This window comes from Sarcophilus harrisii, chromosome 2 (assembly GCF_902635505.1).
Source record: "Sarcophilus harrisii chromosome 2, mSarHar1.11, whole genome shotgun sequence".
Classification (NCBI taxonomy): Eukaryota; Metazoa; Chordata; class Mammalia; order Dasyuromorphia; family Dasyuridae; genus Sarcophilus; species Sarcophilus harrisii.
The window spans coordinates 426,353,700-426,373,507 of NC_045427.1; the positions used below are offsets into that span (position 1 = coordinate 426,353,700).

General features: G+C 34.5%; 1 protein-coding gene across 10 annotated transcripts in view; it reads left to right on the top strand.

Annotated features, from left to right (window-relative positions):
- The window catches only part of CHD6 (chromodomain helicase DNA binding protein 6), a 162,283-nt gene that overhangs the window by 100,066 nt on the left and 42,409 nt on the right, over positions 1–19,808 (top strand). For all 10 annotated transcript variants that reach the window (XM_031954000.1, XM_031953995.1, XM_031953997.1 and 7 more), the window contains 8 exons: positions 1,755–1,950; positions 5,489–5,653; positions 10,197–10,376; positions 11,504–11,614; positions 14,390–14,592; positions 15,435–15,634; positions 16,433–16,592; positions 19,466–19,555. In XM_031954000.1, coding sequence (XP_031809860.1) covers positions 1,755–1,950; positions 5,489–5,653; positions 10,197–10,376; positions 11,504–11,614; positions 14,390–14,592; positions 15,435–15,634; positions 16,433–16,592; positions 19,466–19,555 — 1,305 coding nt within the window. The remainder of the gene's footprint in view (positions 1–1,754; positions 1,951–5,488; positions 5,654–10,196; positions 10,377–11,503; positions 11,615–14,389; positions 14,593–15,434; positions 15,635–16,432; positions 16,593–19,465; positions 19,556–19,808) is intronic.

Genomic DNA, 19,808 nt, shown 5'->3' on the forward strand with positions numbered 1-19,808 from the left:
AATGTGTAGAAATCACTTTCAAAATCCATTCCCAGAATAAAACTGTTTGTTGATGAGAAACAGAATCAAAAGTCTTAAAGATTTATTTGGTATGTACATGCATAGTAAACTCTAGAATTTATTTCTTTACATATTAAATAGGAAGTATTACTCTTGATCCTAAGGAAGGTTTACTGAAAGTTGTAAGATGAAGGAACCAAAAAAGGTTGGGAACTCTTGAGAGAGAATATAGTGTCCCTATCAGCCTCTTTTGTAATCATCAAAATCTTAAATGTACTCTTTATATCTTTCTCAAGCAAGGCAAAGTAGATATTCCTTTTGTTAACATTCATAAATTAATCAACATCCTTTGAAATATAGTTGCTCACCTATCCAGTAATCAATAAAATCAAGAATTTAAGATCTGTTTTTAACAGAATGGAATGTCTGGCACATGACTAGATAGTTGAAGTGTCCTTTGTCACCATCATTTTTGACCAAGTTTAAAATATGTTCCTTTAGCAATTATACTTGTGTCTCTTAACCATTTTCCTTGCCCAGTTGTTGTTCATTGTGCTTTTCCCTCTGGTACATAGATTTTTGTACAGGCATATCTTACTAACATCTAGTACTGTTTTCACAAAGGTTCTTTGAGATGTATTTATTTGGAACAAGGTATATAAACCCTTTCATTTTGGTTTCTATTCATGAATTCTTTTCTTCATCATTTTGTGCTAAAATTATTCTTTTACTTTGTGTTATCCATATTCTGGACAATGGAAACCTCTTGGAAGTCATCTGTGTTAATCCTGTCTTCAATGATATTTTTTCCAAAGAATTATTCAGAGTATCCATGTCATACCTGATGACTTCTTGGTACCCATTTCTCGAGTTTAGTGTAATAAGTTTACATTGATTCCTTTCCTGTTTGATAAACAAACTCATTAATATTCAAAATATGATTTGGATTATTTTTTGCCAAACACAATATTCCGCTACAGTCCACCGTTTTTCCACATTGGTATGTGCCTTGTCATTTTTCTGTCTCTCCACACAGCCTTAGAAGATCATCTAACCATATGTCTTCAAAATGTTGCTTTTACGCAAAGAATTTATCATCATTTGAAGACTATGAGATTTTAGCATATACTTTGTTCTCACATAATAAAGTATCTTAGAGTAAACAGGCTAACTTGGTAATGACCTGCTCAGCTTAAAATACATAGCAAGGCATTTGAGTAAGATCCTGATGAGGTTATCATTTTCAAGCTACCATAAAAGGTGTAAGGTTTTGTTTAATTATTTAAAAATTTTTGACTGAATTTTTTGCTTAATGTTGAAAGTATTTTCCTGAGACTTTTGCTGCCTGAGCCTTATGATCAGATTTAATGTCATTTTACTTTCCCTTTAAAGAAAAATTAAACTGACAATTGTATAAAGTTAAACCATTGAATATATTTGGAGTTGACTTTGTAAAGATTTATAAAGAAGATAAATATTGCTCCATTTCTTTTTTACCTGCCCTTTTCAAATTTTGATACTTATGTTATTTAATAACTAATGTATTAGAGGAAAATATTATTTCCCAGTGTAATAGTAATAACATATTTTGCCTAAGAAAAAAAAATTCCTTTTTGACCATTGTACTATGGTATGCATATAGAAAGTATGAAATTAAAGTCCTAGACGAATAAATTTCCTATGTTTTAACTATTCTCCCTTTAAAATGTGCTCATTTTGATGCCTGAACTCTTATTCTTTTGGGGTACTTCCAGATATACATATGAACGGATTGATGGCCGAGTACGAGGAAACCTGCGCCAAGCCGCTATCGATCGTTTCTGTAAGCCAGACTCAGATCGCTTTGTCTTTCTCCTGTGTACCCGAGCTGGAGGCCTTGGTATCAATCTCACTGCTGCTGATACCTGCATCATTTTTGATTCAGATTGGAACCCACAAAATGATTTGCAGGTAACTATATCAACTATAAGATTGATAAATATTGGTCACCCCTCGATTTCTTAAAATTAATATTATAGGTGCAAATTCATGCTAGAAAAGGATATTTTTGTCCAGCATTGTAGTATGCACTAAATATCTAGGTTAGATAGGAAAACTTAAGAAGGTAACATTAACTCTTCCAACTAAATAGGATTCATTACTGTCTACATAGAATTGCAATATTAACTCAGATTGATGTTATTTTAAAAACCCATGATTTTATTGATGTGGCTATTCTTTCATCAGCACAAATGCCAACATTTTCATAGATGATATGATAAGGGCTGCAGTTAGAATCAGGATGACAAGTTCAGATACTATTTCAGATACTTAGTAGTGTTATGACTCTTTACTCCTAGCTACTCACTTTCCTAATCTATAAAAATGGATATGATGCTAACATTACCCCATAGTTACTGTGAAAATCAAATAAGTTGACATAAAGTGCTTTTTTTCAAATTAAAGTGCTATAGAAATATGAAACATTAGTAACTATCATCATTATTTAAGTAATTTTAGATGATTATTTCATAACCATGATCAAAAAAATTCATCAGCTGCTGGCCAATTTTCTGATAAAACTTCTAAAGCTTAACTAGTATGCTTGGACAAGAGACAGTTTTTCTTCAGGGATATGTTCAAAGCCATTCTCAGCTGAGAAGAGCTATTAGAGCTCTTCTGGAAGAGCCTTTCTAAGAATCCAGGATTTACCTCCATGCCACAATGAAGCATTGGAGTAGAACTTTGGACAAATTAGTTAAACCTTATCCCAAAACTATCTATTGAGGATCAGTTGATGTTTGGGTCAAAGTTAAGTTTTTCTTGGAAGCACTCAAGGTTTTACATTTGGTATTCACATCCTTCTATTCTCCCAATTCCTACACCACTAAAATTAATTAGTGGAACCAATCACTTCTGCCTTCTGGATGCTATTTTTAAAATAAATTTATTAATTCCTTTTGTTTTTACAAGTCATGCCCACCCACCATAATTACTACATAAATCTCTTATAATAGACAAAACCAATTTTACAAAATTATCAGAGTGACTGCTCCAACAGGATATACATATATATAACTCTCAAGCTTTAGTTCCCTACCTCCTTTTGATATGAAGGAGTAATTTCCTCTTCTTTTCTCCAGGGCCAAAATGAGTCATTTTGCTTGTTTTTGTTATCATATGTTGTTTTCTTCTGATTTTACTTACTCTTACTCTACTTACTTTACTTTGCTTACTCTAAATAAGCAATATTGTAAAGTGGATAAAGAATTGGCCTTAGAGTTTAGAAGACTTCTATTCAAATCCTATCCTTGAATTAAAAAATCATTGGAACTTAGAAATGGGTTAAAATATAGCAATAAGATTTTAAGCCTAAATAAATGAAAGAATGATAATACCACTATCAGATAGAGGGTATTTGAAAAGGAAAAATGGAACAAAGGGAGCACAGCAGGATAATTTTCATTTTAGACAATTAATTGAAGTTGTGGCAGGATAGTCAAGTAGAAATGTATCAAAGCAAGATGGAGTTGTGGGTCTAGAGTTGGGGAAAAAGTCAGAATTTGAAATTTAAGTTTTGGTAGTCTTCCCAAACACTTGACTTTTTAAGAAAGTAAAGAAGTTTAAAGTATTAGGTATTAAAGACATTATTGAATGAAATTCTAAGCCTTGAACATTGGAAGAATTTAATTTTTTAAGTAAAGAAGTTTGGGAAGATTGTGCCTGATGGTCTCTATGTCATATAAAATCATAGTCTCAGAATTTTGGAGTTGGTCAGGGCCTTAAAAGTTAATCTGTTATGCACAAAGAGAAGTGATAATTTCCTGTTTGAAAATAATTTTTTTTGTTCTACTTATAGAAATTGTCTTAGTTATTCAACATTAATCAAAGATAGAATAATGAAGCTGTTCAAGCATACTGTTGTCAGTGACAGAAAAGAATACTAGATTAATTAGGGACTCAGTGGCTCTAGATATAGCTTTGTTTTCAGGACCCTAAGGGTACAAGTCCAAAAGAATCGAAAAGACACAAAGGCTCTAATGTAACCAAAGTAGTTTCTAATTTTACTTTGAACAAGAACAGCATTGGCAAATCTTAGAATTATGTGTGGCAGTTTGCAAAGCACATTATATTCATATTGGTGTATTCAGTTGTCTAAACAATCATATAAGATAAATAAAGCAAGAACTTTGGACATCTAGGTAACACAGTAGTTAAAGTGCTGGGCCTGAAGTCAGCAAGACCCGAGTTCAAATTCAGCCTCAGATGCTTACTAACTGTGATCCTGGGCAAGTCACCTTTTTGCCTCAGTTTCTTTATCTGTAAAATGAGCTATAGAAGGAAATAGCAAAGTATTCCAGTATCTCTGTTGATTAAAAAAAAAAAAACCAATAATGGGGACAAGACTGAGTAAAAACAAAAAAAAGTGTAAATAACACATGACAGTCTCATTGTTTTACAAATATATCTTGATTTTAATCAAAAATTATGTTACTATAACCACTCACCTTTTTTTAAATATCAAATCTGTCTCTGACTTTTGATTATTTCAAAAAATCAGATTACTTTCAAATGATGAAGATTTCCTGCCTTTTAGCAAATTTCCAAGAACGTGCCTCAGTCCCTAAAGGAATTGCCAACAACAAAGGAATTCCCAAGAATATTTTGAGAAATAGCAACATTGTTAGAATAAGCATTTACTTGAAGAGTTCAGCTTTAATTTAGTTGCCTACATTGATTTTTTTAAAGGCATATTCTTCTATATTAAGTAACTTCTTGTAGTGGAAAATACTGCTTCTGCCTGTTAAATCAATAAACATTTTATTAAACACCTACTATATGCTGGGTTCTGGGGATAGAATGCCAAAAAGAAAACCATCTCTGCCTTCAAGAAACTTGCAATCTCTCAGGGAAAGTAAAATATACATGTAAAATTAATGCAAAATATATCAAGATAACATGGAGTCAGCTGAGGCCCTAACAGCTAAAGGAGATCAGGAAAAGCCTCAACTTAATCTTTGAAGGAAACTAGTGTATTTCAAGCATGGGAAACAGTCTAAGATAGATAGGAAGTGGGTAGGGGGAACATAAACTATAATGATTAAGGAAGAGCCAGGTCCCATTTGTCTGATCTTAGAGTATACAAGTAGAAGTACAATAAGTTTGGAAAGATGGGCTGCTCCCAGGCCATGAAGAGTTTTAAATGTCAAAGAGGAGTTTGTATTTTTCCTAGAGGCATAAGGGATCCTTTAGGCAGATGATCAAGATGGATTATGCCTGAGTTTAGGAATAATATTGGCAGGTATGTGGAGGAGAGATAGAGAAGAAAGATGTTAGGAAGCTATAGTTTATGTGAATAGGAGGAGGGCCAGAACCAGAAATTGTCTTCATGTGAGTTGGAAAAAATGGGCCAGATATAAGAAGTGTTGTAGAGGTAAAAAGCTGCAAGACTTCACAATTCATCAGATAAGGGAGTTAATGTGTTCTTTGCCCTTCTTAATTCCACTAGGCTCAAGCTCGTTGTCACCGAATAGGTCAAAGCAAGGCTGTCAAGGTCTATCGTCTCATTACTCGAAATTCCTATGAACGAGAAATGTTTGACAAAGCCAGTCTGAAGCTGGGCCTGGACAAAGCTGTCCTGCAGGATATTAATCGGAAAGGAAGCACAAATGGGGTGAGTATAACTAACATATGCTTTCTAACTGTCTTTCCTACAGCTGCACTATTACAGAGTAATTTATGGATTTTTCTTACCTATAATCAGGATCTCAGTAAGTCTTGTTCCAGGCAAGTATTCACTTTGCATCATATATATCTCTCAGGTTAAAATGATAGGAAAAGATAATGATAAATATTGGAGGGGATGTGGGAAAACTGGAACACTAATGCATTGTTGCTGGAGTTGTGAACTGATCCAACCATTCTGGAGAGCAATTTGGAATTATGCCCAAAGGCCTATAAAAGTATCCATAGCCTTTGATCTAGCAGTGTATCTACCAAATCTGTATTTCAAAGAGATCATAAAAAAGGGGAAAAGATCCACCTGTGCAAAAACGTTTGTAGCAGCCCTTTTTGAGGTGTCAAGGAACTGGAAACTGAGTGGATGCCCATCACTTGTGGAATGGCTAAATAAGTTATGGTATACGAATGTTATGGAATATTATTGTTCTATGAGAAATGATCAGCAAAATGATTTCAGAAAGGCTTGGAGAGACTTACATGTACTGATGGTGAGCGAAGTGAACAGAACCAAAAGAACATTGTACACAGCAACATAAAATTATGTGATGATCAACTCTTATGGACTTGGCTCTTTTGAACAGTGGGATGATTCAGTCCAATTCCAGTAGACTTGTGATGGAGAGAGCCATCTGCCCCCAGAGAGAAGACTGTGGGGACTGAGTATAGATCCCAACCTAGCATTTTCACTTTTTTGTTTTTATTTTTCTTTCTCATTTTTTCCCTTTTTGATCTGATTTTTCTTGTATAGCATGATAAATATGAAAATGTTTGGAAGAATTGCACATGTATGTTTAACCTATTTTAGATACTTACTATCTAGGGGAAGAGGTATGGAAGGAATGGAGGGAGAAAAATTTGGAACACAAGGTTTTGCAAGGGTGAATGTTGAAAACTATCTTTGTGTGTATTTTGAAAATAAAAACTATTAGTAAAAAAAATTTTAAACTCCACTTGGGGGATAATTAAGGCTTACTTGGCTGCATTTTGCAAATGAAGAAAATCAAGGCCAGAAGTTTACATAATAGGATTAAATTTTGTGATAAACAATTAAAAAGCACTTTAACACTACCACAGCAGTCTTATTCAGGGATGTGTTAGTGTCTTAGTAGAAGTTAGTGAGCACGGTGCCCCTTCTAACCTGGAAGCAGAGATCCACTTTAACATAGAGCTAAAAGTCAAGAAATATGCTAGGGAAATAAGGGAGATGAGGGGGCAGAACCTGGTCATATTATGTTACGGTAGGTCAAAGAAGATCAAAACAGCTCAGTAAAAGACAACAAAGTCAAAACTGCCACATCCAAAGCCTCAAAGAAAAATGTAAATTGATCTCTTGCCTAAAAGGAATTCCTTGAACTCAAAAAGGATTTGAAAAATCAAATAAGAAATGTGAAAGTTAAAGTAGAAAAAGAAAGAGAGTGATTCAAGAAAATCATCGGAAAAAAGAATCAAAAGCTTTGTAAAAGAAGCATTAAAAAATACTGAAGAAAACAGTATCCTAAAAATTAGAGTAAGCCAAATGGTAAAAGATATGCAAAAATTCACTGAGGACTCCTTAAAATATAGAATTGACCAAGTAGAAAAAGAAGTATTCACTCAAGAAAATAATGCCTTAAAAATTAGAATTTGATAGGAGGAAGCTAATGATTCCATGATTCATCAAGAAACAAACAAAATCAAAAGAATAAAAAAAAAAAAAAAAAATGTGAACTGCCTCATTAGAAAAACAACTGACCTGGAAAAGAGATCAGTCGAAACAATTTAAGAACTATTAGGTTGAAAACCATGATCAAAAAGAACCCAAACATCTTTCAAGAAGTTATTAAGGAAAACCACTCTGATATTCTAGAAACAGTAAAATAGAAATGGAAAGATTTTACTGATCACCTCCTGAAAGAGATCCTAAAATGAGAACTCCCAGGAATATCATACCCAAATTCCAAAGCTTCCAGGTCAAGGAGAAAATATTGCACGCAGACAAGAAAAAACAAAACAAAGCATAACAATTCAGATACCACGAAACTACAGTCAGGATAACATAAGATTTAGTAGCTTATGTATTAAAAGATCAGAGAGCTTGTAATATGATATTTCAGAGGGCAAAGAAGCTAGGACTATAATCAAGAATCATCTACCCAGCGAGACCAAGTATAATCCAAGGGTTTTGTGAGAGGAGGAGAGTGGAGTTTCTTTCACAACATGATAATACATAAGTAAGTTTTGTGACCCTACATGTGCAATTTATGTATCAAATTACTTGATTTCTCTGTGAGTGGGGAGAAGAAGAAGAAAAGAGACAATTTGGAACTCAAAATTTTAAAAAACAAATGTTTTTTAAAATTACATGTAATTGGGGGAAAATAACATATTAAATTTTTGTGGTATATTATGCACAGATAGTTTTCAATATTCACCTTTGCAAAACTTTGTGTTCCAGATTTTGTCCCTCTCTTCTGTCTTTCCCCTTCCCCACGACAGCAAACAATTTTCTATAGGTCAAACTTGTGCACTTTTTCTAAAGATATTTCCATATTCTTCATACTGAGAAAAAAAATAAAACATTTAAAAGGGGAGAAGACAATTTAAAAAAAAAAAAAAGAAGAAGAAGAAAATGCTATGTATGCTTTAATCCACATTCAGTCTTCATAATTCTTTCTCTAGATGTGGATGTTACTTTCTATCACAAGTCTATTGTAATTGTCTTGAATCACCTCGTTATTGAAAGGAGCCAAATCCATCACAATTGATCATCTCACATTCTTGTTGCTATGTACAATGTTTTCTTGATTCTGTTCACTTCACTCAGCATCAGTACATGTAAGTCTTCCCAGGCTGAAATTAGCCTTCTCATCATTTATAAAGCAGTAATTATTGCTTTATAAAACATAACTTTTTCAGCCATTCCTCAACTGAAGGGCATCCATTCAATTTCCAGTTCCTTAGCATTACAAAAAGGGTTGCTACAAACATTTTTGCACATGAGGGTCTTTTTCCTCTTTTATGATCTTTTTGGGATCCAAACTCATAAAGACGCTGCTGGACACACTTTGATAACCTTTTGGGCATAGTTTTAAATCCAGAATGATTGTATCAGTTCACAATTCCATCAACAATGCATTAGTGTCCCAGTTTTTCCACATCCCCTCCAACATTTGTTATTATCTTTTCCTGTCATCTTAGCCAATGTGAAATGTATCAAATGGTATTTAAGAATTATCTTAATTTGCATTTCTCTAATCAATAGTGTTTTAGAGTATAAAATACTAAATTTTAAAAAAAGAAATAAAGAACAGCTTAAGTAACTTGTCATTACTCATGACTAGCTTCCCAATATAACAAAATAATATGAAGAAAGAAAAAGCCTAAACAATTTGAATGTTTAAAAAAAAAAAACTTGTTCCCTGGAATTTTAACTTGTGGATGTTGTGAGAAATAGGCAACTAAAATGTCTTTGAAATAAGATAGAATGGTGTTTTAAGTTAAAATTTTCAAATGCTGCTGTGTCTTATTACTCTAGTGAGTAATGAATACATCAAATCATCAACTCAGTTTTAATCTGTGATAATTGATGCAGAGAAAATCACATTCTTATCAGGAAATTCTTTCTGTATTTAACTTGGACAACTAATTGAGGTAATCATATCTTGGCATTAACTACCAGGCATTCAGGAAGACAGAACATTTAAAAAACAAACATACTCTGTTCTCATGAGAGCTTAAAAGTCCAGGAGTGTGAATAAAATAGAGTTACTAATAGCAATTTTATAAAATAGAATATAGTAAGGGCATAAGATGGACAAAAAAAAAGTGCTAAAATAATGAAAATAATTTAACAAAGGAGAGCTCTTATTATATAAAAATTGACTTTGTGGATTAGAAAGATTAAATATCGGAAACAATTTCCTTATCTAAACCTCAGATAAAAAGGTTTTACTCAGGAACCTTTAAGATCCCTTCCCAGCTCTATTCTATATAGGCTACATGAGTGCAGTTGTATAAAACATATTTCCATAATAATGTTAGGAAAGAAAACTTCTCTAGAGGTAGGTAGCATTTTTTCATCATGAATCCTTCAGAATTGTCTTGGATCATTGAATCACTGAGAATAGCTAAGTCATTCCTACTTGACCATCATATAATATTTCTGTTACTGTGTACAATATTGTCTTCACTTTGCATCATTTTCATGTAGTTTTTTCCATTTGGACATTTTTTAAGGATTTTGTCAAACTGAAGAAATCAAAATGCCAATTTTGCACTTTCAGAAATGTATGTGTGAATTTTCTTTTGTTTTCGTAATTTGTGATATTTGGCAACAATACAGATTTGCTAAATCCTGGGACATGGTGTCATGCTCAGAATTTGTATACATTACATATTCATAGTACAACTGATTGTCAATTCAGTGTAAAAACTTATTTCCTTGAAAACTTTTTTTTCTTTTCATTTTGGCAAATGCTTTTTTTTTTTTTAAATAGGTACAGCAGCTCACAAAAATTGAGGTAGAAGATTTACTTCGGAAAGGAGCTTATGGAGCCTTAATGGATGAAGAAGATGAAGGCTCCAAATTTTGTGAAGAAGACATAGATCAAATCCTACAAAGAAGAACCCATACTATCACCATCCAATCTGAAGGAAAGGGATCTACCTTTGCCAAGGTACAGGGCTTTGTTTCTAATCACCTAATTCCTTCACTTGCTACTAGTTCACTTGCTACTAGTCTTCTTTGGGTCAGGCACAAATTCTTGTGGACAATTGAGTTCTAAAAAATAATAAAGGTTTATATTGCATGTGTTTATCTGTGTATTTTTAATTCTGTGGGAATAAGAGATTTTGCCTGAGTTGATGATAGTAATAACATGATAATAATTTATAAAGTTCTTTACATAGATTTTCATTTGCTTATCACAGCTTTCCCTGTGAGGCAGGCATTAATTTCCGCATTTTACAAATAAAGAACTAGACTTAGCAATGTTAACTGACTTGCTCACCTACTACACAAGCAACCAGACTTTAAACCAGATTCTTTGATTCAGTACTCTGTGCTCCTTATGCTATGGCAGTATGACTTCTCAGCTTTGTATCGCTGCCTAAATCCCCATTTTTCTGCAACCCAAAAGAAAGGCCTTTCCGCTTACAGTATTATAGTTTTTATTTTTCATCAGGACAGCTTATGCTTTAATTTATAAGTAGAATGATAATAATAATGCTTTTCAATGATAAGATAAAAGTGAAAGAGTACTTCTTTAGAATCAAACTTTTACAAGATTGCTATCTCTCTGATTTTCTTTTGGGGGATAGCAAGGTGACTTAGTGGATAGAGCGCTGGGCCTGAAGTCAGGAAGACTTAACTTACTGAGTTCAAATGTGACCTCAGAGACTGATGATCCTGAGCAAATCACTTAACTCTTTTTGCCTCAGATCCTTTTCTGTTTAAAATGAGCTAGAGAAAGAAATGAATCTCCCTTCCAGTATCTGCCCAAAAAAAAAAAAAAAAAAAATTGGTTATGAAGAGTCAGATATGACTGAACAACAGCAACAATAATGTTCCTTTTTTCTATTTGAAGAGATATGGGTTGAGCTTGAACTTCAAAAATTGAGTTTACTACTATTCACTGAGCCTATGGATTAAAATGTAGCCATTTCATTCTGGCTTTTAATAAATGAATATGCTTTTTATCTTCTTTTGAAAGTTTTGATTTTGAATGTGTGAAATAATTTGAGTGTATTATTAGTTCATGCTGTTTGACAGCAATTTGTTGATTGACTTTTACTTTCTTCACAGGCTAGCTTTGTGGCTTCAGGGAATAGGACTGACATTTCCTTAGATGACCCCAACTTTTGGCAGAAATGGGCTAAAATAGCTGAACTGGATACTGATGCAAAGAATGAGAAGGTAGAGTATCAAATATATTTTGGTTTATATTTGTGTATTTCTGTATTATCTGAACAAAACATTAGGACAAAAGCATACCCACAATTCAAGTTACACTGGGAAGTTCAAATCTGAATTTTGTGCCAAAAGAGGATGTTAGTGATCATATGATCCATACTTCTCTCCTCTCCAGACACATTTTAATATTTTTTCTTTTAATTGGTATCTTGTGTCTCATTTTTTAAAGTTTATATTATAAATTCACTTTTTAAAGTTTGCATTTTTAATACAGTTTCATTATCAATTTTTTAAAGTTAAGTTGAAGTTTTAGATCAGTTTATTTGAGGAATAAAAGTGGCCTTTATATTTGAATATTTAATAAATAATACCCTTTTAAAAAACACATATATGTGTACCCTAAAGAATTGCTATCGATATCTATGTTTACGGATGAAGAAATTAAGTCCTAGAGAAGCAAATGACTTGCCCTAGATCATATCATCTCCTGTTTGGCAGCTTAATGTTCTTTTCATTTTATCATCACAATGTTTCCTACCTAGATACAAATACAATGAAAGTATTATTAAAAATTCCAAAGTGGCGGCAGAGCTGCCCCATCTTTTCCTCGTCCTTCTTTCTCCAACTTTTTGTGATCCCTGAACTGTGAAAAAGATTAAACAGATTACTTAAAATGTAATCTCTGTTTCTGAGTGTTCATTCTTGTGATAGCTAAATTTCTTGAAGTGGAAGAAACACAAAAAAAACCCACTTCTCCATTCATGAGCTTTAAAGCTTTAGGATTTGAAGTGATCTAGGACGCCATCTAGTTCATTGTCTTCATTTTGCACATGAGGAATTAAAGATCTAGAGGCACTGTGACTTGTCTGAGTTCGCAGAGAGGCAGTAAATAGCAGGGCTGAGATTTGAATTTATATAGCTCATGGATTTTTTATGGTGCTCTGCTGTTTTTGTGTAATGTGCCAGTAGAAACACATAAGCATCCAACAACTAGCACCCCTCTGAATATGTCTGCTTTTAGTGGGTGTATCAAAAAAATATGTTTTTTTTTTGTTTGTTTGTTTTTTTATCATTTAGACCTGTGGTAGAAGTTTCCCAAGAACTACATTCAGGTGTATAGCAAGGTTAGCAAAGATAAATTTTCAATATAATTTCTATGATGTGCAGTTTTATTATGCATACACTGCATCTATTTTCAAATAATTTTCTATTTGAAGAATTTTATTGCTACTTTTTATCTTATTACTTTAAAAAAATTTTTTTCACTGTTATCAAACTAAATTCCTCATATAGATCAGGAGACAGTCAACAATAGAGAAGTAGGACATAGGGTTCCAGAGATCAGAACAGAGCCTATGGAAAAAGAAAATGATCTCAAAAAGGCTTATGAATTATGATTAGGCTTCCTGTCCTAAGTGACCTAGTAGATCATCTTTTGATGCTACTTTACACAGACTCTTACACAAGAGTTTTCATGATATAGTAAATTCTTCCAGCTTTTTAAAGGGCAACCAGTAATGAACACTTGTTTCATAGGCTCTAATTTAGTGACTATCACTATCATGATAATGATGTAGAAGAGAGTTAATTAGCACCATAGAATATTAGACAGTACCTCAGAGCCACCTGGTCACAGGATCTCCAGAATTCTTTAAATCTAACTTCCCATTCTTAGGGAATGTTTAATATAATTCAAAAACTGTATTAAAGACTTTAAAATAAATAAAAGTAATTCACATTTGCTTTGAGATTTACAAAGTACTTTCCTCACAACAATCCCATAAAGCAGGCAAGTATAATTACTTTTTTTTGCTAAGGGTGAAACTAAGTCTCAGACAGAGGACTGGGCTCACACCGTTGGTAAGGATTTTCTGGCTCCACTTTCAGTGTTCTCCCCACTTTACTGGGTTTGTTGCCTTCTTAATTAAAAAAAAAAAAATCCATTGTTTGACAGTCAGGTTCTTCTCTCTGACATAGGGGAGGAAAATAACCTATATGGCCTTAGTGACACAAAGCAAGACTTTTAGACCAATATAAATAGTTTTGTTGTCCATATTTAAGTAGGTTTTAGCCAGTGAGACCAGCATGGAAGACATTATAGGAAGCTAGAAGGAAGACCTAATTAATAGGCAGTAGGGACAGGAAAGTCATACTGACTGAGCTTGAGGAAAATGCCCTTTGAAGCTGTATCAATGGATGAAATTCTGGAGCTAGAAAAGATATTTCTGTGAAAGGCTTTTCTACAGTTCAAATATCTAAGGCATTGTCGTTGGTAACAGATAATGAATCAGGATGAGCAGGAAGTTTCTTAACAGATAGCTAAAAGGACAACTGATGGAATCTATAGAGTTCAGCTTGTTCATTGCATTTTGAGCTACGTAACTGGGGCTCACCACTGTGTTTCTCTTGGAAAGATCAGGTTGCCACTTTGGACCCCATGGGAAATTTATCTTTCCAAATCTCTAAGATTGGTTGTCACAACAGCAGATGACTATGGACAGTACTGTGGACTGGGGAACACACCTATTAAAAATAAAAAAAGAAAGAAAGAAATTCACACAGTTATTGTTAGGGAGTGGCAAACTTATTTAAGAGAATTTCTCCAACTTTTCCTACTATAAGATTTATGCTTTGGGAGGCAGCCAGGCTCCCGGGGTTCTTGCCTGAGAATGACTCTTTTAGATGTAAAGAGGGTTGGCAAAGGATTGCTGCTGTGTGTGGATGAGAAAGAGAGAGAAGAGTTGCTTCTCCCACAACAGCCCCTCTCTCTGTCTCTAGGAAAGCTTAGTGATCGACCGGCCCCGTGTGAGAAAGCAGACCAAACACTACAACTCCTTTGAGGAGGACGAGCTGATGGAATTTTCTGAGTTAGACAGTGACTCTGATGAAAGGCCCACCCGATCAAGGCGGCTAAACGAGAAAACCCGGCGCTACCTCCGGGCAGAATGCTTCCGGGTAGAGAAGAATCTGCTCATCTTCGGGTGGGTATCTGTTACACCTGCCTGTTCCTCTCTGTCACGCCAATCCTCCAAGGTTTATTGGAGATATCTAACAGGTCCTGTCAGCCCTGGTTTTGAGTTTTCTCTAAGTTCCCTGGTATTTTGTACATTGTCAGGGCACTGTTAAGGTAGCACAATTGTCTTTTACCTTCAAGTTCCCTTGGGAAACTGTGAAAACCCCTGCTCTCTTGCTCTCTCTCTCTCTCTCTCTCCCTCGAGTATTTTACTCACCATGATTTTCTCTTCTTTCATTTTCACCTTTATAACTAGTGTCCTACTTGGTTCTATTTTATTTTTCTATTTGCTTTTCACCCAAGAAGATAAACCTCATGTAACGGTGCTAAAAAATTAAAGAAAAAATTCACACGATCCCTTTGGCTAAAGTAGAAAGAGAAAGCTTTGGCATTCATGTCTTCATGTGAGAATATAACACATTCTAGGTATTAGTTTTGACTCTGCTTTATTCACCTGAGTTCTTTATACTCATACTTTTTTAATGTGGGGATATTGGAAAGACTGGAGGCAAAGAGGGTAGCTACTAGGAAGGTTTTGTAATCATTTAAAACTGGTTTCATTGCTGGCTCCTCCTATCTTGTGGTTCTGATGGTTTCATGTGAAATGCCTTATGTGTTGAACATCTCAATGATGTGCACCACATTGGGACCGCTCAGGCCAGAGTTAAAAAAAACCAAGCTAAATAACCATAAGAAATTAGAAGTATTTTTGGTCATTCCTGGTCTGTGGAGGTTTCTCTCACCACACTGTGGCTCTGGAATTCTTGGTTTTTCATAGGTTATATAACGTGTGGTGTTTTCATTGGACAGGTGGGGACGGTGGAAGGACATTTTGACTCATGGAAGATTCAAGTGGCATCTTAATGAAAAAGACATGGAGATGATCTGCCGGGCTCTTCTAGTATACTGTGTCAAACACTACAAGGGAGATGAGAAGATTAAGAGTTTCATATGGGATCTTATCACACCTACAAAAGATGGACAGAACCAGGCACTCCAGAATCACTCAGGTAAAAACCATGAGGGCCGTAGTATTTTGGCACACAAGCTTCCTTTTAGTAGCTGCCTTTTCAAATGACCCACATTGTTTTGCAAGGTTTTGGCTTTCTCATTGTTAGCTAGTACTGCTCTGTAATTTGAACTATTTTAATAGCTAACTGTCATCTATAGAATTTTGTCCATGTTCATTTAATCGTTTCTGTGAAGTTTACCTATCTCCCAAACTCGCACAATAAAACTGAAAGGATTAACATAGTTCCTATTTTCTGAGTTTGTATTTTCTTAGGCTGACTCATTCTCACTGCTGCTGAGCTGTTTCTTTCCTCCTCTTCTCATCCCTTATCCTTTTTTCCCCTTTCTCTCTCCAAATTCTACCCATGCTCAAAGTCTACATCTACCAAGAAATTTGCTATTATACTATATCTTTGCACCCATTGATGCCCACTATATTCCTAAAGCCTAATAAACCTTTCTTTGAACTCCTTTTGCACTTAGACTTTGTCACACACCTTAGCTCTTCATTTCTATTATATCTGCTTTCTGTGTATTTTGTTTCCCTAACTAGATTGAAAACTACATGAAGACAAGGATTGTCATATTTAATTAGCATCAAGCATATTGTTTGTTTAGGTCTGCAATTTTTTTATGTTCTGCTTCTACTAATTTGGAATTGGGTACATGCTCATCTGGAGTAACCAGATGGATTATAAACCAAAAGGGCATACATATTATCTAATTGCCTGTCTTTGCAAGATAATTTCTTTGTGAATCCTCATTCATTCTTATGCCCTACACTGCCTGTGTTTCAGGATTATCTGCCCCAGTCCCCAGAGGGAGAAAGGGAAAGAAGACAAAGAATCAGATGCTACTTCCAGAGTTAAAGAATGCAGATTGGTTAGCCACCTGCAACCCTGAAGTTGTCTTGCATGATGACAGCTACAAGAAGCATCTTAAACAACATTGCAATAAGTAAGTATATCTGATCTGCTTTCCTCTTACCTTAGAGTTTGTCTACAAAATTAGAAATACTTTGAGTGGGAGGGAAGGCTCTATAATTCTAGTAATTATTCCAAGCAAAAAGATGAAGAATGTTGGAGATGTATGTTGTACGTTATTTTGAAATTCAATGGTTAAAATACTTTTTAAATTTTTCACTTTCTTCACATCACCTCTTCCTGGTCCCCTGTCCCACATGCACATTGTATGTGCTTGAAGTTCTTGTTGGGAATCTTACTCTCAAAAATGGTTTCATTTCTGTTAGGTTGTAGTGGCAACTGTATCACCTTCTGGGGGATAGGAACTGCAATACGCCAAAACTGTTATGCTAAAGAGGATCCAGGTCTTCCCAGTATCTTTCCCCAAGTTTTTTCCTTACAATCTTTTATAAATAACTCTTGAAGTCTTTTCATTACTTCATTTTGATTCATTTAAAAAGCATTACTGAAAAATAAATTTTTCATTGTTTCATATTAGGTATTATGGGTGGAAATTAAAAAATATTAAAGACATCATTCCCAATTTAATGGAGCCTACTATTCACTTTGACTTTAAGATTTACACATAGAGAATTAATAACAAAGTGCTATAGGAATAGATACAAAATAATGTAATATCAATCAAATAGGAAGGCATAGGAATCCACAATAAAGAAAATTGAGAATGAATTTGGAATCTTAGGGAAATCTTGAGTTGGATTTTAAAGGGATGTGGTGGAGAGAAAAGCACTCTACTTCCTAGGGTGGAAAGATAGCATGGGAAAAAAGCTCAGAAGATATCTAGAAAAAGCAGGATCTGTATGGGAGAGGTTAAGAGTCTTGACCTGGCCAACTCCAGAAAAGTTTTGTTGGAGAGACTATAGAAGGAGGATGAGAATAGTTAATGGGGAGGGGGCAATTGCTCTTCATTACTGTCTTATTTTTAAGAAATAATGGAAAAGCTGTTCTCAGCAATTTCTGATAGGATCCTATATCATTAATAGATATAAACTCTAAAAATACTACTTTTAAAAACAGTATTTGGCTTCTATTCTTGCTTTTTTTCTGAATTCAGACATTAGCTAAGATTGCTAGACCCCCTGAGAGCAGCTTGAAGACTATCTCTTTTTTTCTTTAATTTTTTTTTTTAAATAACAGCTTTTTATATTTTCAAATACATGCAAAAATACTTCTAAACATTCACCTTTGTAAAATCTTGCATTCCAAATTTTTCTCCCTCCCTTTTCCACTTCCCCTTTTCTCCTCCCCAACTCCCCAGACAGTAAGCAATCCAGTGTAGGTAAAATGTTAGCAATTCTTAAAGACCATCTCGTTCCAGGAGGACAGGGTACAGGTGGAACACTGTCCAGGGAAGAGCAAATCAGCTTTTGCTAACATTTTTTGGCCAATCTATCATTTAGAGAACACCAAATAACACTGATTTGAACTCTGTTCTTACATCACAGATATTTTCTACAACAAATGTGTTGTCCCTTCTTTCAGCTGAAATAGAAACAGCTCTCTAGCTCCAGGTTTCCATGATTTTGCTTCTACAAAAAACCTTGATATTCTAGCTGCACCAGAATCCCAAGGGACAGTGTCCTCAATTCCTCTTCTTAGGCCACAGAAAACTTCTATTCTCACTCTAGTCCCTCTTGATAGCTGCTGCTACTGCTCAGCTTTGCTTTGTTGGTTCTGAGCTGGGGTGGAGGAAGGGAGGAGTTATTAAGTATTTCCATTCATAATGATACCAGATCCTCTGGCCATCACAACCTCTAAGAAATTCACAGACAATGAATTTAATGTGGAACCTAATTTGTGACCAGTGTTAAGCATTAGCTCCTAGAATAAGTTACAGAATAAGCTGAGTTAAGGCGGTTCAGTCAATAAGAATTCTTTAAGTACCTCCTATGTACTAGATACTGTGCTCAGCAGTGTTGAAAACAAGTGGAAAGCTCTCGAGGAATTCATATTCTTTGGTCCAAATTTGTGCTATCAAAATTTGTACTTTTATTTTCCCTAGCTAATCCAAAGCACTCTGATCTCTTTTCTTTCTTAAGTCTATAACATATTAATTTGTATTATTCATCCACTTATATTATAAACTCCATAATCTTCTTTTCTGAGCCCATGACCATAGTGCTAGGTATATTTAGTAAATACTTGATTAGTTTCTTTCTTCCCAAGATGAGCTCAGGTAGCTAGAGAAGAAAAGATATTTCCTGTGACTGACCACAGAAGCTGTGTGGTGTAGTAGATAGTGCTGAGTGTGGAGTCAGGAGACACCTCTCTGGGATTTAGTTCCCTCGTTGTGAAAATAAGGTGTTTAGACTAGAAGACATTTACTCTGCTAGTACTGAGTTTTTGATCCAAAGACTAGAAAAACAATATTCTAGGATCTATGTTTTCATTAAAATTAGATTTATTCCTGCCTAGGAAATGTTCATATAGCTGCTTTGTGCCACAATCAAATGTACTACCATCTTGGCAAACTAGCCAATCTGTAACCAGCCACTTGGAAGTGAGTCATGAAGATTATTTGTTGGAACTTGGAAAAGAAAAAAAATCTCTTCAAGCCTGTATTCAAGTCATCTTCTAGCAATTGAAAGAATGTCTCTTTTTGTTATATTCTTTTTTCTTAGGTTGAATAAACAGGTATTTTTCTCCCTTTGTAAAGTAGAAGTATTCATGACATATTTGTAGACTACTTTGTACTTTTAAAAACATTTTCATATATTAGTGAAGTAAATGTTCTATCAAGATTATTATCAAGAGAAAATACAGAATATACCAAGGCACATGGTGTCAAAGAACAGAGTCAAACTAAATATTCTAGTTTATTTACATTAATCAGTTCATCTTTCTTAGGGTGCTTCTTCGAGTTCGGATGCTATACTACCTGAAATCTGAAGTTCTGGGAGAAGCAGCAGATAAAGCATTTGAAGGAATCTCTGCCAGGTATAACCACTGTTGTCAGGCCAGAGCTTTGACTACGTACAAAATCAACATAGAATCATATGTGTTTTCTTCAGGGCCTGTACCTTTTACATGGAATCTTCTCTTTGGTTACCTTCCTCATGATGGTCATTAGTATTCTTAGACATTTGTCTCTCTCATTTAGGTGATATTCTTATTGCTACTTTATAGATCATTTGATTTAACACAATATCTCTCAGAATATAGACCCAAGATAATAATGCAATGACCACAG